Source organism: Lindgomyces ingoldianus, assembly GCF_010093535.1.
Source record: "Lindgomyces ingoldianus strain ATCC 200398 unplaced genomic scaffold BDR25scaffold_25, whole genome shotgun sequence".
NCBI classification, from domain to species: domain Eukaryota; kingdom Fungi; phylum Ascomycota; class Dothideomycetes; order Pleosporales; family Lindgomycetaceae; genus Lindgomyces; species Lindgomyces ingoldianus.
The window spans coordinates 957,163-980,250 of record NW_022985186.1 but is presented as its reverse complement, the minus strand read 5'-3'; the positions used below and the strand labels follow the sequence as shown (position 1 = coordinate 980,250).

Below are 23,088 nucleotides of genomic sequence, written 5' to 3'. Positions count from 1 at the left end.
TGCTGCAACATGCTGCAAAATGCTGCAATTTACAGCAACATACTGTTCGAGCTTATTGCTCGTACTATGTAGCAGCTTTCGTCAAGCGTTCCTCCTGTCTTGACAGTAGGTGCGCAAATCTGACAATAGTAATAATCTTGTTATCCTTGCAGTATTGCTAGAAATAAAGCAAGTTGTAGCTCTTATAGCTGTTAATAACTAGCAGACAGTGGCTGCTAACAGTACGCTTCTTTGTATGCGCGTTAAAGTGCTTTAACCAGTCTAGACTAAGCTAATTAGTAGTCCAGCCGCGCTTAGAGATTGCGATAACCTAATCCTAGGGTAGATTTTCCTCCTTGTACTAGTTTAAGAGGTGGTTGCCACCCTAAAAGATAATAAAGGGCGGAATAGCCCACCCTTTAGCATTAATGCCCTAGATGGCCGTTGTCCACTCCCGGTTGCCTGGCTAGACTGCTTTTGGCCGTCCTCGTCTCTCTGAACCTGTAACAACTGCTCTAGTGGATATCTGGCCTATTATGAACCCTGTCTTGTCAAAGTTGTACGTGTTGTCATCCTAGATGCCATACTTAGCTTTAATATTCTCTATAAGGTTAAACTAGCCTTAAATTACTGCAGGATCCTTGCAGAGGGCTCTCTTGTAGTTGTACTTGCGCTTAAACTTCACTTTAAGCTCTAAGTAACACTTAACAAACATATTAGGCTAGTTTATGCTAACATAGCCCATATTACGCTTAGCGCGCAAAGAATTAGCTATATTAGCCACAGCTGCCAGCCGGGGGGGAAATCCTTGCGCATCTAGCTTAAGTATGTGCTGAACAATCACCCGCTCCTCGTTATCGTCTAGCTTCCGTGAGTTGGCTGTACAATCAGCTCAGGAAGGTCGTCTGGCGCGTCAGTCGCTTATTGTCTTTTAAGGGACCCTGTAGATAGCTGCAGCGCGTTAGTTAGAGAGTGTCGCGTCTTGTTTAAGAGCCTGGAGCGCAAGCTGCATCTGACGTTCCTTTAACGCGTTTAAGTAGTGTTGTTAGGAATGCATTAGTGTAGGAAGGGTGGTGTGGTGGGGTCTTGGCAAAAGTGAGCGACTCAGGTGTGTGAGCAACTCGCCCATGAAGTACGTTATGTAATATTTAAAAATAATCAAAACAGACGAGATAAAGGTTATTTTCATAACTGTAAGGCCGGATGTCCTAGTGTCAGATTTAAGCACTGTTTCTAGGCTTCCTGAGATGAATGATGGGTTTGGATATGATGCATGGGATGATCGTTTATTGTATTGATTTATCGATCCTTTTTCTGCTCCACTCGTGTTGCTCGGCTTTTTGTTTTGCCGATCCGAGTCCCTCGCGCACTTGCCCTATGCGCGACCAGCTTGCAACATGCTGCAATTTGCTGCAAAATGCTGCAAAATGCTGTAACATGCTGCAATTTGCTGCAATTTGCTGCAACATGCTGCAATTTGCTGCAACATGCTGCAATTTGCAGCAACATACTGTTCGAGCTTATTGCTCGTACTATGTAGCAGCTTTCGTCAAGCGTTCCTCCTGTCTTGACAGTAGGTGTAAGGACGGAGCTCTGTACCACTACGCCAATACAACCAAAAAGGTGCGAATAATTAACCAACAGTTGATTATTGCGTACAGAATAGTATATATACCCGTCGCACGTAAGCACCATCTCGGCCTTACAGTAGGTGCACATATCTGACACCTAGAACGGGCCAGTATGGCCCCCCCTAACCTGTTTGGAGGTCACATGACCTGTGCTTCGTATATAAGCATGAATCCTGACAAGCGAGGCTTGGCAGCGATTCGTCTCTCTTACAATACACTCCTATCTTTCTCCGAAAGCTTGCTCTCAGTGCTATCCATGCTACCTACTATCCTATCTTTACAATAACCCTCTAAAGATTAGATTTGCTATCGCCTACCTAGGTAGAGGTTAACAACTACATATCTAATCTCTCTAGAATTTACATCCTATCTACTAGAGTCTTCACAAACAGTCTCTAAATTCTTAGCTTCTCTAGACTACAGATAGTTGAGCCGCAGCTAGGTAGGCGATTAAGAGGTCGAGCGATTGGTCTTACAAACGGAACGTGATAACAACGCTATAGAATCACTCTAGAATTAAGATAGTTGTAGTTACAAGTTCTGTTAAATAGCTATAAAGAAAGAAAGCTATATAGTATAGTAGCTATAGAGTATATAAGACTATATTTCTTTTACTACTTCTTCTTACTAATACTTTATAGAACCTAGATAACTAATATAGTATTAGATTTAATAAATAGCAGAAGACTAAGTAATAGTTTCAGAGAATAAAATAAAGAGAAAAGAAATACTTAATACTATTCTTTATAATAAGAATTTTCTATATAAGAAGATAAACTTGCCGTAAAGATTCTCATGAATTGTTCCATCTTAGGTCGCTCGGAACCTATTCGAAGGGTCCTTGTATCGGCCCTGACCCTGACTCAGCCCTGCTCCCTGCAGTTACCTCTATTCCTCTAAGTATTTAGTTGCACCTCTTCTCTTAGCTAGCTTAGTAGTTTTCTAATATCCTTTTATATAAGGCCTATAGGTGGTAATGGAATTCCTAGCTTATTAAGTCCCTACGCACTCCTGTCAGATATGCGCACCTACTGTCAAGACAGGAGGAACTTTTGACGAAAGCTGCTACATAGTACGAGCAATAAGCTCGAACAGTATGTTGCTGCAAATTGCAGCATGTTGCAGCAAATTGCAGCATGTTGCAGCAAATTGCAGCATTTTGCAACATTTTACAGCATGTTGCAGCAAATTACAGCATTTTGCAACATTTTGCAGCATGTTGCAGCAAATTGCAGCATGTTGCAGCAAATTGCAGCAAATTGCAGCATGTTACAGCATTTTGCAGCATTTTGCAGCAAATTGCAGCATGTTGCAAGCTGGTCGCGCATAGGGCAAGTGCGCGAGGGACTCGGATCGGCAAAACAAAAAGCCGAGCAACACGAGTAGAGCAGAAAAAGGATCGATAAATCAATACAATCAATCATCATCCCATACATCATATCCAAACCCATCATTCATCTTAGGAAGCCCAGAAACAGTGCTTTAATCTGACAATTAAGAGTCTCAGTGCCTCCATCAATACAAAATGGCCACCCAGCCTCCTCGAGACGCGACAGTCGTCCTTCGAGACCACACCGACTACAGAGCCTGGATGATGCAGCTGCAATCGAGATGTGTAGCGCACGGCATCTGGCCGCAAGTGGATCCTAAGTTGACCATCCAAATGACCTCCAAACCAAGAGCTCCAGAGATGCCGCTAATAGCTGAGTTTTCACCAGCCTCTAATGTTGAAACGCCTACGCACCTGAACAAGCTATTAACAAGCAGTGTTAGAGCCTTTAAAGAAGCCATTAAATACTATAAGATTAAGGCTAACAAGTACAAGAGTAACAGACATAATTATAAAAAAGAGCAATTAAGCTTCTAACAGATTATTGTCTTTATCTAGTTAACAGTTAGCCTGCATCTGCAGCGTACATGCTGTTCCCTAGATTAACTACTTAAACAGTAGATTATAAACCTTAAAGCTATAGTAGGTGTTAACAACTAATTTAAACAAGAACACACATGCAACTAATATAATGCATCTTTAAAGCTGCTAAGAAACGCAAGCATATAGGACCTATAGCTAGCAGAGTATAATTACGCTGCTATAGAAGCAGAGACACAAAATGTTCTAGAAACAACGCAGTTTAATGCTGTTACAAAGAACTTTTTAACTACTATAAATAAAGTTGCCTCTTATTAGTCTACAACTTTTTAGGAAAGTAGACAGTTTACACTAGATATAAATTAAAAAGAAATAATAAAGCGCTTTTAAAAACACATAATGTTAAATTATCTAATATGTATAAAAAAGCATAAAGCTGCCTTTATAATAGATAACTTATTATACTTTACTAAAAGTAGAAAAACTACCTAGGGCATAAATAAAGACGCCTGTAGTGCAGAAGTTATAATATTAAAAAAATAAAGTAGACCTTAATATTAATGTTATTAAGAAGATAATAGAAAGTTATTTTTAAGCTAGAAACCTGCTAAAACAGAAGGCACTAAATGTCCTACATGCAGACACATTTATGCACTAAAGGACTGCTTCTATGTCTATCTAGACAGAGCACTAGACTAGTAGATGCTAAATAAGAGAGTTAAAAAGCTTATAGCATTAAAGCATAAGCACAACTTAGAATTTTAAGGCCTACTTAAAGAGCAGCGCAGACATAATTTAAAGATACTAACTCTAAAAAGTTTACATACACCTACACTAGAGATATAAGAAGACTAACTTAAAAGCTAGAAAGTATTAAGAATTAAGGTAGCTATATTGCTAGCTATAGTTAATTTAAACTAGAATAGATATCTACTAAGAGAATTATTTATCTTTAACTTAGGCTTAATATGCTATATTATAAATAATTTTAATTAGATCTATAACTATTATTTACTAACACTAGAAGACTTTATCTAGTCTAAAAACTTTTATATATAGATTTAAAGCTACAGATTAATTACACTAAGCTTAAAAAGTAAGTATAGAACATATAGTTAAGCATACAGTCTTATACTACATAACGATACACTGTGCCTAGACCTGCTGTGCAACTTAGTCTTGTTCTGCCTACTGTAATAGAAAGGAATCTAGTAGGACACACAAGCAAAGCTAACTACTTTACAGGCCCTAGATAAGATAATGATTAAAGATCTTATAGAGATCTATAGCTAATAGGTGTTAGAGTACTATCTACTATAAAAGGGCTTATATTATACACACATAATTAACACAAGAACTAAACATAGTCTATAAAAGGCATCTACAAAGCTATAGCATAAGCGTCTTAGACACCCTAGACTAGCTACACTTTAACACCTTATATAGTAAGCTAAGAGGGTGTAAATTAAAAGAATTATAATAGTCTAATGTAACTTATATAGCAGAGCTAAGATATAATAATAAATTAGCTGCGCACTATAAATTAGTAACAGTAGACCTAGTAAAAGACTGTTAATTAATTTCTATGTATATAAAGCATAAAGCATTATAAAAGAGTAGTTAAATGCTAATTACTAACAAGTATTCTAGCCTCTAGTAGGACTTTTACTTTAAAGATAATAGGCTTGCTAAATTAATTTTTAAAGCTTTTATAATCTTTATTCTCTTTTTAAAAAACTATTATAACATTACTGTAAAAGTTATTAAAGCTAATAATAAGATTATAATAGTAAAACTAGAGGTAAAACGCTAGCTAGCATTACATAGAATAACTATTAAGCCTTTAGCACTAGATACATAAGCCTAGAACAGAGAAGCTAAACGCTTAGAGAGTGTAAACAAGAAGAAGTTATAGGCTATGCAACTAGATGCTAACTTACTATAGAACATATAGCTATACATTACTAGAGCTAGCGTATACCTATATAATTAAACGCTAAACTATGCTAATAACTAGAAGACACTATACAAGATCTTCTTTACATAAGTAGCTTTAAATAATAGAGTTATTATGTTAATTTAAAAGCTAAGCTTTACACATTTAAAAGCTTATAGCTGTAAAGCATTTATAATAACTAATAACACACATTAGAACAAATCTAAGCTATAAAGGCTAGACTTAAAGGCGTAGATTAGATATCTAGTTAGGTACTAATTATTAAACATCTACTGCGTATAAATACTACTGCTAGTAAAAGTAATCTAACGTACCTAACAGGTTGGCCGGCCACACAGGTGTCAGATATGCGCACCTACTGTCAAGACAGGAGGAACGTTTGACGAAAGCTGCTACATAGTACGAGCAATAAGCTCGAACAGTATGTTGCTGCAAATTGCTGCATTTTGCAGCATTTTGCAGCATGTTGCAGCAAATTGCAGCAAATTGCAGCATGTTACAGCATTTTGCAGCAAATTGCAGCATGTTGCAAGCTGGTCGCGCATAGGGCTAGTGCGCGAGGGACTCGGATCGGCAGAACAAAAAGCTGAGCAACACGAGTAGAGCAGAAAAAGGATCAATAAAAAAAACACAATCAAGACAATTAATTAATCATCCTATACATCATATCTAAACCCATTATTCATCTCAGGAAGCCTAGAAACAGTGCTTCAATCTGACAATTAAGAGTCTCAGTGCCTCCATTAATACAAATGGCCACCCAGCCTCCTCGAGACGCGACAGTCGTCCTTCGAGACCACACCGACTACAGAGCCTGGATGATGCAGCTGCAATCGAGATGTGTAGCGCACAGCATCTGGCCGCAAGTGGATCCTAAGTTGACCATCCAAATGATCTCTAAACTAAGAGCTCCAGAGATGCCGCTAATAGCTGAGTTTTCACCAGCCTCCAACGTCGAAACGCCTACGCACCTAAACAAGCTATTAACAAGCAGTGTTAGAGCCTTTAAAGAAGCCATTAAATACTACAAGATTAAGGCTAACAAGTACAAGAGTGACAGACATAATTATAAAAGAGAGTAATTAAGCCTCTAACAGATTATTGTCTTTATCTAGTTAACAGTCAGCCCGCATCTGCAGCGTACATGCTGTTCCCTAGATAAACTACTTAGACAGTGGATTACAAACTTTAAAGCTACAGTAGGTGTTAACAACTAATTTAAATAAGAACGCGCGCGTAACTAATATAATGCATCCTTAAAGCTGCTAAGAAACGCGAGCATATAGGACCTGTAGCTAGCAGAGTATGATTACGCTGCTACAGAAGCAGAGACACAAAATGTTCTAGAAACAACGCAGTTTAATGCTGTAGTAAAGGACTTTCTAACTACTATAAATAAAGTTGCCCCTTATTAGTCTACAACCTTTTAGGAAAGTAGACAGTTTGCACTAGACATAAATTAAAAAAAAATAATAAAGCGCTTTTAAAAACATATAATATTAAATTATCTAATACATATAAAAAAGCATAAAGCTGCCTTTATAATAGATAACTTATTATACCTTACTAAAAGTAGGAAGACTACCTAGGGCATAAATAAAGACGCCTGTAGTGCAGAAGTTATAATGTTAAGAAAATAGAGTAGACTTTAACATTAATGTTATTAAGAAGATAACAGGAAGTTATTTTTAAGCTAGAAACCTGCTAAAACAGAAGGCACTAAATGTCCTACATGTAGACACATCTATGCACTAAAGAACTGCTTCTATGTCTATCTAGACAGAGCACTAGACTAGTAAATGCTAAATAAGAGAGTTAAAAAGCTTATAGCATTAAAGCATAAGCATAACTTAGAATTTTAAGGCCTACTAAGAGGGCAGTGTAGACATAATTTAAGAATACTAATCCTAAAGAGTTTACATACACCTATGCTAGAGATATAAGAAGACTAACTTAAAAGCTAGAAAGTATTAAGAGTTAAGGCAGCTATATTGCTAGCTATAGTTAATTTAAACTAGAATAGATATCTACTAAAAGAATTATTTATTTTTAACTTAGGCTTAACATGCTACATTATAAATAATTTTAATTAGATTTATAACTATTATTTATAAACACTAAAAGACTTTATCTAGTTTAAAAACTTTTATATATAGATTTAAAGCTATAGATTAATTACACTAAGCCTAAAAAGTAAGCATAGAACACATAGTTAAGCATACAGTCTTATACTTTATAACACTGCACTATGCCTAGACCTGCTGTGCAACCTAGTCTTGTTCTGCCTACTGCAATAGAAAGGAATCTAGTAGGACACATAAGCAAAGCTAACTGCTTTAAAGGCCTTAGACAGGATAATAATTAAAGATCTTATAAAGATTTATAGCTAATAAGTGTTAGAGTACTATCTACTATAAAAGGGCTTATATTATACACATATAATTAACACAAGAACTAAACATAGTCTATAAAAGGCATTAGTAAAGCTATAGCATAAGCGTTTAGGACACCTTAGACTAGCTACACTTTAACACCTTATATAGTAAGCTAAGGGGGTGTAAATTAAAGAAATTATAACAGTCTAATGTAACTTATATAGCAAAGCTAAGATATAATAATAAATTAGCTACACACTGTAAATTAGCAATAGCAGACCTAGTAAGAGACTGTTAATTAATTTCTATGCATATAAAGCATAAAGCATTATAAAAGAGTAAAGTTAAATGCTAATTACTAATAAGTATTTTAGCCTCTAGTAGAACTTTTACTTTAAAGATAATAAGCTTACTAAATTAATTATTAAAGCTCTTATAATCTTTATTTTTTTTCTAAAAAACTATTATAACATTACTATAAAAGTTATTAAAGCTAACAACAAGATTATAACAGTAAAACTAGAAGTAGAACACTAGCTAGCATTGCATAGAATAACTATTAAGCTTTTAGCACTAGATACATAAGCCTAAAACAGAGAAGCTAAACGCTTAGAGAGTGTAAATAAAGAGAAGTTATAGGCTATGCAACTAGATGCTAACCTACTATAGAATGTATAGCTATACATTACTAGAGCTAGCGTATACCTATATAATTAGACACTAAACTATGCTAATAACTAAAAGACACTATACAAGATCTTCTTTACATAAGTAGCTCTAAATAATAAAGTTATTATCTTAATTTAAAAGCTAAGCTTTACACATCTAAGAGCTTATAGCTGTAAAGCATTTATAATAACTAATAACACACATTAAAATAAATTTAGGCTACAGAGGCTAGACCTAAAGGCGTAGATTAGATATCTAGTTAAGTACTAATTATTAAACATCTACTACGTATAGATACTACTGCTAGTAAAAGTAATCTATACATGTAACATTATTTTTAATAAACACTTAATCTTTAGTAGTAAGCCTAAAGACTTAATAAATAACCTTATGTATAACATAGTAAAGAAAATTACTATATACATTAGAATAATTAAGCTTCTAACACCTAGTTATTAGCTAGAGACAGAGTTATTTTATAAAGATAACACTATAGATAATACATTAAATTTTAACAAAGTAGACCTATTAGGCTACTATTAAGAAAGAAAGATTAAAGATAACTATCTATCTCCTCTAAACACTCTGCTACCTGTAGCATTACTTATGCAGTTATTAGCTAGAGCAGCACTAAAGCTAAGCTAAATAAGGTTGTTAAAGACTGTACTATAAGCTGTAGCCTTTATAGCTAGCATAAGATCTAGAAGTGTAGAAAAGCATAGCAGTAAAACGCTAGATAAAGCAGCATTAATAAAAATGCTATTTAAAAAAAAGACACCTTATAAAAGCTAGCTGCTACTTTTACTATTAACCTAAAAGTAACTAGAGAAGCACCCTCTACATAAGATGTTTAAGGCAGTAGAAAGAACGCACCTAGATAGTTATTAAATAATAAAATCCTAAACAGAGGTCTAGACAAAGCTAATTAAGGCAGCTAGACAGCAGATTCTAGATTATATGTAGGTGTACACCTACAAGCTTAACAAGCACTATAGATTATAAAAATATAAGGCGCAACTAGTAGTCTACAGTAATTAATAGAAAAACATTACTACACAAGATACCTACACTGCTACCCTAGCAAAATGCTTATTTTAAATGCTAATAGTAATATCTGCACACTTTAACCTAGAGCTTAAATAATACAATGTAACTAATGCGTTTATACATGCAGCAATTAACTGCAATATCTACATGCAGATGCTAAGAGGCTATTAGAAACTAGGTACAATACTAAAGCTTTAAAAAGTACTATACAGCCTATAAATTTCTCCTTTACTTTAGTAACACTATTTTATAATAACTTTTAAAGGCCTTAGGTTCTTAGCTGCTCTACATAAACCCTACTACATAACTAAAGCTAGAATATTTATTTTCTTCTACATAGACAACCTTATTATTGCGTACAGGAAAGGCTCTAAAGCAGATGCACAGCGTGTAGTAGACTAGTTATAAAAGAAGTATACCTTAACAGGAGGCAAGGACCTATAATAGTTTCTAGGAGTTAAGATTATTAGAGATTAACAGTAATAAATAATTTAGCTATTATAGGCATTATATATTAACAAGATAGCTAGGCTAGCTAATAGAAAAAACCTGCAGCATGCTACACCTATAAGTAGGATTAAACTTATGCTGCAATCTAGTTTTGCAACCCTATTAAAAGTAAATTAATATTAGCAGAAGATTAGATCTCTACTCTTTGCAGCAGTTACTACAAGACTAAACATTGCCTTTACTACATTACGCCTTGCACAGTTTCTCACAAATCCCGCATCTAACCATTAGGATGCAGCCGATCAAGTCATCCTGTACCTACATGCGACACAGACGTACGCACTCTAATTAGAAGGAGAAGACTACCTTATAGTAGCAAGTAATACATTATTTGCAGATAATACACTAAATAGGAAGAGCTTTTAGGGCTACGTTATTTAACTATTTAGCAGATAGATTGCATAGTAAGCAAATAAACAAGATATAGTTACAACATTAATAACAGAAGCAGAATTACTTGCACTGTCCTAAGTTGCTAAGAAAGCTATGTTTACAAGAATGCTTTTTAACAAACTGTAGGTTAAGCTGCCTAATTTAACTATTACAATCTAGTGCAACAATAAGCAGACAATCTAACTGGTAAACAAAGAGATATCTTGACTTCAAACTAAGCTCCAACATGTCAACATCTATAACCACTGGCTCCGACAGGAAGTCTCTCAACAAACGATCAAGGTTGTCCATGTCCCCTCCAGCGAGATGCTTGCGGACAGACTCACTAAAGCGCTTCTAGCCAGCAAATGGCCAAGCTTTCTTTAGCAAATTTGGCTAGTTGACGTCAGGGAGAGGATAGTTAGTTAGGAAGCGGATATGGAAGAGATTGAAGCAAGAATGGAAGCCCTGGAAGCATACTAAGGTTGCGCAATCGGGAACCAGCTTGAAGCATGTCCAAGCTGAGGGGGTGTGTCAGATATGCGCACCTACTGTCAAGACAGGAGGAACGTTTGACGAAAGCTGCTACATAGTACGAGCAATAAGCTCGAACAGTATGTTGCTGCAAATTGCTGCATTTTGCAGCATTTTGCAGCATGTTGCAGCAAATTGCAGCAAATTGCAGCATGTTACAGCATTTTGCAGCAAATTGCAGCATGTTGCAAGCTGGTCGCGCATAGGGCTAGTGCGCGAGGGACTCGGATCGGCAGAACAAAAAGCCGAGCAACACGAGTAGAGCAGAAAAAGGATCGATAAAAAAAACACAATCAAGACAATCAATCAATCATCCCATACATCATATCCAAACCCATCATTCATCTCAGGAAGCCTAGAAACAGTGCTTCAATCTGACAACAGGTTAGCCGGCCACTTTTGCCAAGCCCCCACTAAAACCACCCTATTCTCTTGCAAAACAGCCCACTTTGGCCCTGTATAGAGTAATACAACACAAGATATTATTTAGAGTCTACTTCTTCTACTTACTTACACGTACGCAAGTTATACCTAGTCTAATTGCACTGCCTGCATTGCCTTTAACTTAGCTTACCTCCTTTAGCGCGCACCTGCGTCTTTAGCTTCTTCTTATTACTACGCGCTCTAAACTCCTTTAGAGCAGTTAAACAAGCCCTATCTTTAAGTATTAAGGTCTCTTCTGCCTAAATCTGCTTCCTTTTATGTAGTCTATGTTGCGTGGCAGCCTTATTTGCTGCTTAAAGCTTTGTAATCTTATAGCCCACCTGGTTGCGTTAATGCCCTAGATAACTGTTATCTACTCTCTATTGCCTTACTGTATTGCCTTTAGCTGTCCTTGTCTCTCTAAAGCTATAACAACTGCTCTAGTTAATATCTAGCCTATTATAAAGCCTAACTTGTTAAAGTTATACCTGTCTTTATCCTAGATACTGTACTTAGCTTTTATATTAGCTACTAGGCGAAACTAGCCCTAGATAACCTCTAGATCCTCGCAGAGCGCTCTCTTATAATTATACTTGTAATTAAACTTTATTATAAACTTAAAGCAGTGCTTAACCCACATACTAGTCTAGTTTAAGCTAACCTGGCCTAGATTGCGCTCTGTGGGCAAGGAATTAGCCATATTAGCTACAGCTGCAAGCCTAGAGGGAAATCTGCGCGTAATAAGCTTAAGTATGTACTTAACAACTACCTCCTTCTTAAGCTTAGTTAGATTTCTTAATTTAGGCCAGCATTCTGCTTGTAAAGGCTGTCTAGCGCGTTAATTACTTAGTGTTGTGTGAGAGACACTATAGATAGCTGCAGCGCGTTGTAAGGAGAGTTTTAAGTCTTGTTTAAGAGCCTAAAGAGCAAGCTGTATCTAACGTTCTTTAGAAGATTTAATCTAGTGTTGTTGTTAAGGCATTATGTAGATAGGTAGAGTTTGGTGGGGGCTTAGCAAAAGTGGCCGGCCAACCTGTGTGGCCGGCCAACCCGTTAGGTACGTTATACATATAATATTATTTTTAACAAACACTTAATTTTTAGTAGTAAGCCTAAAGACTTAATAGATAACCTTATGTATAACATAGTAAAAAAAATTACTATATACATTAGAATAATTAAGCTTCTAACACCTAGTTATTAGCTAAAAATAGAGTTGTTCTATAAAGACAACACTATAGACAATACATTAAATTTTAATAAAGTAGACCTACTAGGCTACTATTAAGAAAGGAAGATTAGAGATAACTATCTGTCTTCTTTAAATACTCTGCCACCTGCAGCATTACTTATGCAGTTAATAGCTAGAGCAGCACTAAAGCTAAGCTAAATAGAGTTGTTAAAGACTATACTATAGGCTGTAGCCTTTATAGCTAGTATAAGATCTAGAAGTGTAAAAAAGCATAGCAGTAAGACGCTAGATAAAGCAACATTAATAAAAATACTATTTAAAAGAAAAACACCTTATAAAAGCTAGCTGCTACTTTTACTATTAACTTAAAAGTAACTAGAGGAGCACTCTCTACATAAAATGTTTAAGGCAGCAGAAAGAACGCACCTAGACAGTTATTAGATAATAAAATCTTAGACAGAGGTCTAGATAAAGCTAATTAAGGCAGCTAGACAGCAGATTCTAGATTATATGTAGGTGTACACCTATAAGCTTAATAAGCACTATAGATTGCAAAGATGTAAGGCGCAACTAGTAGTTTACAGTAATTAATAAAGAAACATTACTACATAAGATACCTATGCTGCTACCCTAGCAGGACGCTTATTTTAAATGCTAATAGTAATATCTACATGCTTTAACTTAGAGCTTAAATAATATAATATAACTAACACATTTATATATGCAGTAATTAACTATAATATCTACATGCAGATGCTAAGAGGCTATTAGAAACTAGGTATAATACTAAAGCTTTAAAAGGGACTATATAGCTTATAAATTTCTTTTTTACTCTAGCAACACTATTTTATAATAACTCTTAAAAGCCTTGGGTTCTTAGCTATCCTACATAAACCCTACTACATAACTAAAGCTAGAATATTAATTTTCTTTTACATAGACAACTTTATTGTTGCGTACAGAAAAGGCTCTAAAGCAGATGCACAGCGTGTAGTAGACTAGTTATAAGAGAAGTATACTCTAATAAAAGGCAAGGACCTATAATAGTTCTTAGGAGTTAAGATTATTAACGTACTTCATAGGCAAGTTGCTCACACACCTGAGTCGCTTACTTTTGCTAAGACCCCACTAAACCACCCTTTCTATACTAATGCATTCCCCACAACACTACTTAGACGCGCTAAAAGAACGTTAGATACAGCTTACGCTCTAAGCTTTTAAATAAAACATAAAACTCTTAAAGAAATATGCTATAGCTATATATAGAGTCCTGTAAAAGATAACAAATAACTACAGCACTAGACAACCTTTATAAGCTAATTCTACAGCTAAATTACAGAGGCTAGGCAATAAAAAGAAGTAGGTAATTGTTAAGACTATACTTAAGCTATATGCGCAAGGAATTTCCCCTTAGATAGCATTTATAGCTAATATAGCTAATTCTTTGCGCGCTAAGCGTAATCTAGGCTATGTTTGCATAAACTAGCCTAGTACATTTGTAAAGTGTTATTTAAAGCTTAAAGTAAAGTTTTAAGCGCAAGTATAGTTAAGAGATATCTAGCTAATTATAAACCCTGTTTTGCTAAAGTTGTATGTGTTATTATTCTAGATGCTATACTTAGCTTTAATATTCTCTATAAGGCTAAACCTGCTCTAAATTACTCTAGGACTCTTGTAGAGGGCTCTCTTATAGTTATACTTATGCTTAAACATTACTTTAAGCTCTAAATAACGCTTCACAAACGTACTAGGCTAGTTTATGTAAACATAGCCTAGATTACGCTTAGCGCGCAAAGAATTAGCTATATTAGCTATAAATGCTATCTAAGGGGAAATTCCTTGTGCATATAGCTTAAGTATAGTCTTAACAATTACCTGCTCTTTTTTATTGCCTAGCCTTTATAATTTAGCTGTAGAATTAGCTTGTAAAGGTTGTTTAGCGCTGTAGTTATTTATTATTTTTTATAAAACTTTACACATAGCTATAGCATATTTCTTTAAAAGTTTTATGTTTTATTTAAAAGCTTAGAGTGTAAGCTGTATCTAACATTCTTTTAGCGCGTCTAAGTAGTGTTGTGGGGAATGCATTAGTGTAGGAAGGGTGGTTTAGTGGGGTCTTAGTAAAAGTAAGCGACTCGGGTGTGTGAGCAACTCGCCTATGAAGTACGTTAGTAAGTAAATAAATAAGATACAGTTACAATGTCTACAACAGAAGCAGATTTACTTGCACTGTCTTAAGTTGCTAAGGAAGCTATGTTTATAAAAATGCTCTTTAATAAACTATAGGTTAAGCTGCCTAATTTAACTATTATAATTTAGTGCAACAACAAGTAGACAATTTAACTAGTAAACAAAGAGATATCTTAACTTTAAACTAAGCTCTAACATGTTAACATTTATAACTACTAGCTCTAACAGGAAGTCTCTTAACAAACAATTAAGGTTGTCTATGTCCCCTCTAGCGAGATGCTTGCAGACGGACTCACTAAAGCGCTTCCAGCCAGCAAATGGCCAAGCTTTCTTCAGCAAATTCGGCTAGTTGACGTCAGGGAGAGGATAGTCAGTTAGGAAGCGGATATGGAAGAGATTGAAGCAAGAATAGAAGCCCTAGAAGCATACTAAGATTGCGCAATCAGGAACCAGCTTGAAGCATGTCTAAGCTGAAGGGGTGTGTCAGATATGCGCTGTAAGGCCGAGATGGCGCTTACGTGCGACAGGTATATATACTATTCTGCACCCGAAAATCAACGTTGGTTGATTATTCGTACCTTTTGGTTGTATTGGCGGAGTGGTGCGGAGCCCTGTCCTTACATGCGCACCTACTGTCAAGACAGGAGGAACTTTTGACGAAAGCTGCTACATAGTACGAGCAATAAGCTCGAACAGTATGTTGCTGCAAATTGCAGCATGTTGCAAGCTGGTCGCGCATAGGGCAAGTGCGCGAGGGACTCAGATCGGCAAAACAAAAAGCCGAGCAACACGAGTAGAGCAGAAAAAGGGTCGATAAATCAATACAATCAATCATCATCCCATACATCATATCCAAACCCATCATTCATCTCAGGAAGCCCAGAAACAGTGCTTCAATCTGACAACTCCCATATGTCTCTGAGTGGATTCCTACCGCATTCAGACCCATTGTCTTGCCTGCGCTGTTACACTTGCTAGAAAAGAGATTTCTCTTCTTTATTTACATTCTCTTTCTTTGCTTAAAAGTATAGAATATTTGTGAAGCTATGTGAGGCACTAGAGACATGAGGAACTGCATTAAATGTATTGCTAGAGGAGTCCTTTGTAGGAGTCTATATATATGCGAAATAAGTGGGTGGGTCTTGGCAACAGACTGTGCTGAGATGCATACGACTATGGTGCTAACGCATCCGACCATCGTGTGACGACACTTCCGACTATCGCGCGACTACGGTGACGACGCATTCGAGTGTCACCACTGCAAACAATATTCTATAAGCTTCTAATTACTAATATAGTATTTACAAGTATTTTAATCTATTTGTTGTAGGTTATTACTCTAACAAGGTAGGCACAGTTGACTACGTGGCCTTCTCTCACTTATAGAAGTTTAGGCTAGACTAAAGGCAACTGCTAGTGCTAGTGCTAGCCCTAGCATGATCTATATCTATATATATTATACTGTGTAAGAAATACTCAGCTTAAGTATTCTTTTGCATACCTTTTAGTGTAGTAGAGAAAGTTGTATAGTATTAATTTTACACGCAGAGCGCTTACTTTATTACATAATACTTAAGCTACTTAAAGGTTAAGAGTTTAAGTTTTAGTAATTACTCTAGCTTAAATTATAGCAAAGGCTATAATTAAAGTAGAGTCGATATATATCCTTAGTCTTATAGCTTAAAGACTAAGACTATTAAGAGAGAAGATAGTGTAACAAGGTATACACAGTTAGCCACGTGGCCTTCTCTTGCTTATAAAGGTTTAGGCTAGACTAGAGGCAACCGCTAGTGCTAGTGCTAGCCCTAGCATTATATATATATTATACTATGCGAGAAATACTTAGCTTAAGTATTCTTGTGCGTACCTTTTAGTATAGTAGGGAAAGTTGTAACGTACTTCACAGGCAAGTTGCTTACACACCTAAGTTGCTTACTTTTGCTAAGACTCTACTAAACTACCTTTTTTACACTAATGAATTTCTAATAACACTTCTTAAACACGCTAAAAGGATATTAAATATAGCTTACACTTTAGCCTTTTAAATAAAATGTAACACTCTTAAAATAATCTACTGCAGCTATGTATAAAGTCTTTTAAAAAATAATAAACAACCTACACACTAGACAACTTTTATAAGCTAATTCTACAGCTAACTTATAGAAGCTAGGTAATAACAAAAAGTAGGTAATTATTAAGCCTATGCTTAAGCTATATGCATAAGGATTTTCCTCTTAGCTAGTAGCTGTAGCTAATATAGCTAATTCTTTACACGCTAAGCATAATCTAAGCTATGTTAGCATAAACTAGCTTAGTACATTTATAAAGTGTTATCTAAAGCTTAAAGTAAAGTTAAAGTGTAAGTATAACTATAAAAGAGCTTTTTAAGAGGATTCTAAGGTAATTTAGAGCTAGTTTAGCTTTATAAAGAATACTAAAGCTAAGTATAGCATTTATAAGAACAGCACATACAACTTTAACAAAAGAGGCTTTACAATAGGCTAGATATTTACTAACTATACTTATGCCTAAAACTTTACTTTAAGCTTTAAATAACACTTTATAAATATACTAGGCTAGTTTATACTAATATAGCCTAGATTATGCTTAGCGCGTAAAAAATTGGCTATACTAGCTATAGCTGCTAGCTAAGGGGAAAATCCTTGCGCATATAGCTTAAGCGTAGGCTTAATAATTACCTACTTCTTATTATTACCTAGCTTTTATAAGTTAGCTATAGAATTAGCCTGTAAAGGTTGTTTAGTGCGTAAGTTATGTATTATCTTTTAAAAGACTCTGTACATAGCTGCAGCATGTTGTTTTAAAAGTGTTACATTTTATTTAAAAGCCTACATTATAAGCTATATCTAATGTTCTTTTAGCGCGTCTAAGTAGTGTTGTTAGGAATGCATTAGTGTAGAAAGAGTAGTTTAGTAGGGTCTTAGTAAAAGTAAGCAACTTAGGTGTGTAAGCAACTTGCCTGTAAAGTACGTTATAGTATTAATTTTGCAGGCAGAGCGTCTACCTTATACAATTAATAAATAGAAAAGAGAAGAATTCTATAGAATCCTCTCTTGCAACTCTTTAAAGAATATTATAAATATAAATAAAGGTTCTAATAAGTTCTATAACGTACTTCACAGGCAAGTTGCTTACACACCTAAGTTGCTTACTTTTGCTAAGACCCTACTAAACTACTCTTCCTACACTAATGCATTCCCCACAACACTACTTAGACGCGCTAAAAGAATGTTAGATACAGCTTACGCTTTAAGCTTTTAAATAAAACATAAAACTCTTAAAGAAATATGCTGTAGCTATGTGTAGGGTTTTATAAAAGATAATAAATAACTATAGCACTAGATAACTTTTATAAGCTAATTCTATAGCTAAATTATAGAGGCTAGGTAATAAAAAGAAGCAGGTAATTGTTAAGACTATACTTAAGCTATATGCGTAAGGAATTTCCCCTTAGATAGCATTTATAGCTAATATAGCTAATTCTTTGCGCGCTAAGCGTAATCTAGGCTATGTTTACATAAACTAGCCTAGTATATTTATAAAGTGTTATTTAAAGCTTAAAGTAATATTTAAGTGTAAGTATAACTATTAGAGAGCTTTCTATAAGAGTCCTAGGGTAATTTAGGGCAGGTTTAGCCTTGTAGAGAATATTAAAGCTAAGTATAGTATCTAGGATAATAACATGTACAACTTTAGCAAAATAGAGTTTATAATTAGCTAAATATCTCTTAACTATACTTGCGCTTAAAACTTTACTTTAAGCTTTAAATAACACTTTATAAATATACTAGGCTAGTTTATGCAAATATAGCCTAGATTACGCTTAGCGCGCAAAGAATTAGCTATATTAGCTATAAATGCTATCTAAGGGGAAATTCCTTGCGCCTATAGCTTAAGTATAGTCTTAACAATTACCTACTCCTTTTTATTACCTAGCCTCTGTAATTTAGCTGTAGAATTAGCTTGTAAAGGTTATCTAGCGCTATAGTTATTTATTGTCTTTTATAGGACCTTGCACATAGCTATAGCACATTTCTTTAAGAGTTTTATGTCTTGTTTAAAAGCTTAGAGTGTAAGCTGTATCTAACATTCTTTTAGCGCGTCTAAGTAGTGTTGTGGGGAATGCATTAGTGTAGAAAGAGTAGTTTAGTAGGGTCTTAGCAAAAGTAAGCGACTTAGGTGTGTGAGCAACTCGCCTGTGAAGTACGTTACTAGTAATAAATATTAGTACTATAATCTATAAATAGAAGTTGCTTAGAAAGTGTCGCGTATACAGAGAGCCTTGGCTGGGGCTCGGAGCCTGGGACTGGGGCTCAGAGCCTGGGACGCAGCTCGGGATCTGGAGATATTATGTTCCGAAGCTCGGTGTATATAAGGAGAGCCTTCAGCTCTCTTAGATAGCAGAGTCACTTCATCCGATCTTCTGAACAGCTACTGCCAGGCTATTTTATCCTCCACAGAAAGCAATTTAGCGCTAATTCTATGTAGGAAATAAGCTATTCGCATGCATACTAAATGTATATATAACGTACTTCTTTTTAAATGTGTTTGCAATACTCTGCATATCTCACACAATAGTTGTATGTTGCTAAGGCTTACCTCTTTTATTGCATATATAGAGACCCCTAGATGCACTCCTTTAACAATCAATCTAGTTCCTTATATTTCCGCGCCTACCAAAGGCTTTATAGATATCAATACGTTATGCAACAAGGCTCTCGGCGAATTAGACGCGAAAACAATAATGCGAGCGTAATTTATAGCTATAAGAGTTCTGAATACTTAAAGGTGATTATAGTATACAACTAGTATAGATTTAGTGCAAATGCTAACATGTGCGTTGAGTTTTAACTATTTAAAGTAAGAGTATCTGTTATATTTTTCAGCGCGGATGGTTTTTCGCTTTGCGAGGATGGACATTAGGTTTTGCGGTATAAAACCTAGTTCCATAGTTAGGACACGGTTCTTCTTCTTCCTCAACTTCAATACTGTTATCAGGCATTTGCTAGCTGCGTCGGGCTATTACACTTATTTTTTATTAGTGAGATAGAGTTCTTTTTTTATAACACCACTGTTAAGCTCTTATCATTCTACAGTGCTTATAGCTCTGCTTCTGCCTCTGACACAGGACTCTTAAGCTTGCGACTGCGTTCTCCCTTGCTTGTGATAGCTTCCTCTTTCGCATCACCCTTTGCTTATGCCTCACTAATGTTAATATCAGTCACTACATTCTCCTGCCCTGGGATTACTAACCTAGTTATTCAGCGCACTGTTTGTTGGTTGTTTATTTTAGACAAGAATCAATTCTCACCTCAAAGAAGGGCGCATGTAGTAAATGATATCTAGGCAGGACTTGTGAGCTTCTGTTGGTGCCTTTGTAGGCCCAGTTAGCTTGTCTTATTAAGCGCAGAAGCGTCTTGTTTAACTAGGTCTTGCAACGATGAAAGAGCGACTGTTGTTACAGGCGTTACAGTAATTTGTTTTGCAAACAATATCCCACTGCCTTGTTGACTTTCAGAACGGTGGGTTTAGCTGGGCGGTTCTGTATTTCCTTAAGTACGTTCCCCGGGTTGAACAGAAACAAACCAGTTGCAGGCCGCCATGCGTCATCAGCAGGGTTATTGTGCAAGGAAGGGTACGCTCATTTATTCCTTACCGCCTTGGTTCCCTCGCGCATACCAATCAGGCCTTGAAAGAGCGCGGTTGAGTGGTCGTCGATAGTGAGTTGCTGCGGTATGAACTTCGGCCTGTAGAAGGGCAAGAAGTCGGCGAAGTCGGCATTGTAGCCGAACGAAGGGATACGAGCCAGCGGGCAGCCTGCATGATAGGAGATTTTTTTGGCCCCAAAAAGCGTCCTACCATTTCCATCCCACGGATAAGTTTTGGTCCTGTCGCCACCATGTACATGTATAAAGACGATGCTGCATTATCAGCTAGAGATTGGGGAGGGGAAGGTCGAAAAGCAGATCCGCCAGTCCGCAAGCTTCTGCCATTCTTGGGTAAAGCAAAATAACAGTAGCTTGAGAAGACTAAGGGTTATTCTAAGTACTGAGTGCCCCACCGTGACCCACTCAAGACGTAGCTTCTCCACCCTCTTGTAAGTGCAATGGGCGCGAGTCCGCAACCAACGAATAGCTTAAGGTGAGCCAAGAGAGGGGATGGGAGCAAAGATTACACAGTCGAACAACCAACCAATAAGATCCAAGGCTGCATGCGGAGCGGGTACGCAACGTCGCGTTCGCTCTTCTCAGCCGCAGCTGGGAACATCGCGACATCATATTAGACATATCATCCTTTGCTGCCCCTCACCTTAGGAGAAAGTCCTAGAACAGATGGTCAACCTATCGCATGGTAAGACTCTGTGGTTGTGATGGCCGACCAAACATCCACGGTCTCCACGGGCGCGAATGCGTTCGGGACGATCTCCAACAATCACGGGGCAGTTATAGGCAGCGCGTCAGGCACTGCGCACGTAATCGGTGCGCTTCATTGGCCTCAACATCTGCTGATGCTAAAACACCAGGCAGGCACGCAGACAAGTTACAGTAACTACTACTACTACCACCCTGGCAAGTCACTACTGGTGATCCTGGTGCTTGTAGGCCGACGCTGACCGGACGCTCTCCATAGTGCGGCCGGAGACCCCTCCGAGCCCTTCGTGCTCCATTCCCTTCCGGCGTGACCTAGACTTCGTCGACCGCAAAACGCTGCTCGATCAGATACTAGAGAAATACTCGGCGGCACCAGCAGCTTGGATAGCGCTGGTGGGCCTTGGAGGTGTGGGGTAAGCTACAATAGAGGCATCCTAGTCGAGTGCTCGGACCTGACGCTAGGAATAGGAAGTCGCAGCTTGCTATCGAGCACTGCTATCGCACCGCTGAACGATCGCCGGAGACGTGGGTTTTCTGGGCGCACGCTAGCAACGCCGCCCGCCTCGAGCAGAGCTACCAAGACATTGCCGACCGAGTTAAGCTCGCCGACCGGAAAGACCCACAAGCAAACGTCTTCAAGCTTGTATATGACTGGATGCGGGACAACAGGAATGGAAAATGGATTCTTGTCCTTGACAATGTCGACGATGCTAGCTTTCTACTAGAGGCTCCAAGCGCCAGTTGCGTTGGGCAAACCAATAGCTTAGAGGGCAAACGCTCGCAGCCACTCATAACCTACATTCCGCAATGCCAGAACGGATCCGTTTTGATTACGACACGTAGAAGAAGCGCGGCGCTGCAGCTGGTGGAACAGCGCGATATAATTGCAGTCGAGCCTATGGACAAAAGTGATGCACTCGCGCTTCTGCAGAAAAAGTTAGGCCAGCAGGATAGCAGTGAGGAAGTCATCGAGCTTGCAGCCGTCCTAGAGTTTATGCCGCTTGCTATAGTCCAAGCCGCGGCATATATCTCCCAGCGACGGCCCCGTTACTCTGTGCAACAGTACCTTGAAGATTTCCGAAGGAGCGACCGCAAGAGAACAAGTCTCCTTGACTGTGAAGGAGGACAACTCCGCCGGGACTGGGAGGCCAAGAACTCCATTATTATCACTTGGCATATATCTTTTGACTACATCCGCCGCATCAGACCGTCCGCAGCTAGTTTGCTAGCGCTTATGAGCTTCTACGACCGCCAAGGAATTCCGGAGGCTCTACTTCGAAGTTGTGCTGAGGAAGAAGTCAGCAAGCAGGGCCAGGACAAGCCCGACAACAACGATGACGATTGGGCTGAGGGCGAAGATAACGCATCGCAATTAAGCGCAAGCAATGGGTTTGAAGACGATGTTCTGATGCTACGCGATTACTCGTTTATTTCAGTCAATATAAATGGTACATTGTTTGAAATGCATGGGTTAGTCCAGCTAGCAACGCGAAAATGGCTGGATGTTCACGGGAAGCTTGAGAAGTGGAAGCAGCAATTTATTAGCAACCTTTGCGCAGCGTTTCCGACGGGAAATTTTGAGAATTGGGTAGTATGCCAGGCCTTGTTCCCGCACGCGATGTCTGCGGCAGCACACCGGCCAGAGAAACCAGGATCGCTTAGGGATTGGGGTTCACTACTATATAGGGCGGCATGGTATGCTTTGGAGATAGGAAATTGGGTTGAAGGGGGGATATTGTCGGTGCAGGCGATGGAGGCAAGGAAAAAGACACTAGGTCAAGATCACGAAGATACACTCTGGAGCATGGAAATGGTAGGCAATGCATATCGTCTCAGGGGCCAATGGGATGGAGCGGAAGAGCTATTTATGCAAGTGATGGAGACTCGCAAGAAGAAGCTGGGAGCGGACCATCCAGACACGCTGACCAGCATGGCCAATCTGGCGTC

General features: G+C 37.6%; 3 protein-coding genes across 3 annotated transcripts in view; 2 read left to right on the top strand and 1 right to left on the bottom strand.

Moving 5' to 3' along the window:
• Nucleotides 1-1,233: 1,233 nt before the first annotated feature.
• On the top strand, nucleotides 1,234-3,317 carry BDR25DRAFT_357752 (uncharacterized protein; the record flags this gene model as incomplete). The annotated part of the gene is made up of 6 exons (XM_033695846.1): nucleotides 1,234-1,304; nucleotides 1,554-1,634; nucleotides 1,722-1,857; nucleotides 2,941-3,087; nucleotides 3,118-3,223; nucleotides 3,262-3,317. The coding sequence occupies 6 exons, from the start codon at nucleotides 1,234-1,236 to the stop codon at nucleotides 3,315-3,317; spliced, it is 597 nt and encodes a 198-aa protein (XP_033545243.1).
• Nucleotides 3,318-19,652: 16,335 nt separating this feature from the next.
• Nucleotides 19,653-21,037, bottom strand: BDR25DRAFT_357746 (uncharacterized protein; the record flags this gene model as incomplete). Its single annotated transcript, XM_033695845.1, has 9 exons — nucleotides 19,653-19,775; nucleotides 19,897-19,940; nucleotides 19,977-20,023; nucleotides 20,082-20,143; nucleotides 20,271-20,410; nucleotides 20,450-20,658; nucleotides 20,688-20,764; nucleotides 20,832-20,905; nucleotides 20,956-21,037. 9 exons carry the CDS (start codon nucleotides 21,035-21,037, stop codon nucleotides 19,653-19,655), a joined length of 858 nt encoding a protein of 285 aa, XP_033545242.1.
• A 103-nt stretch (nucleotides 21,038-21,140) lies between these two features.
• BDR25DRAFT_335457 (uncharacterized protein) overlaps nucleotides 21,141-23,088 on the top strand; it is a gene marked incomplete at both ends in the record, with an annotated part of 4,085 nt that continues 2,137 nt past the window's right edge. Inside the window, 4 exons of the mRNA XM_033693016.1 lie at nucleotides 21,141-21,249; nucleotides 21,298-21,339; nucleotides 21,401-21,554; nucleotides 21,610-23,085. Coding sequence (XP_033545241.1) covers nucleotides 21,141-21,249; nucleotides 21,298-21,339; nucleotides 21,401-21,554; nucleotides 21,610-23,085 — 1,781 coding nt within the window. The remainder of the gene's footprint in view (nucleotides 21,250-21,297; nucleotides 21,340-21,400; nucleotides 21,555-21,609; nucleotides 23,086-23,088) is intronic.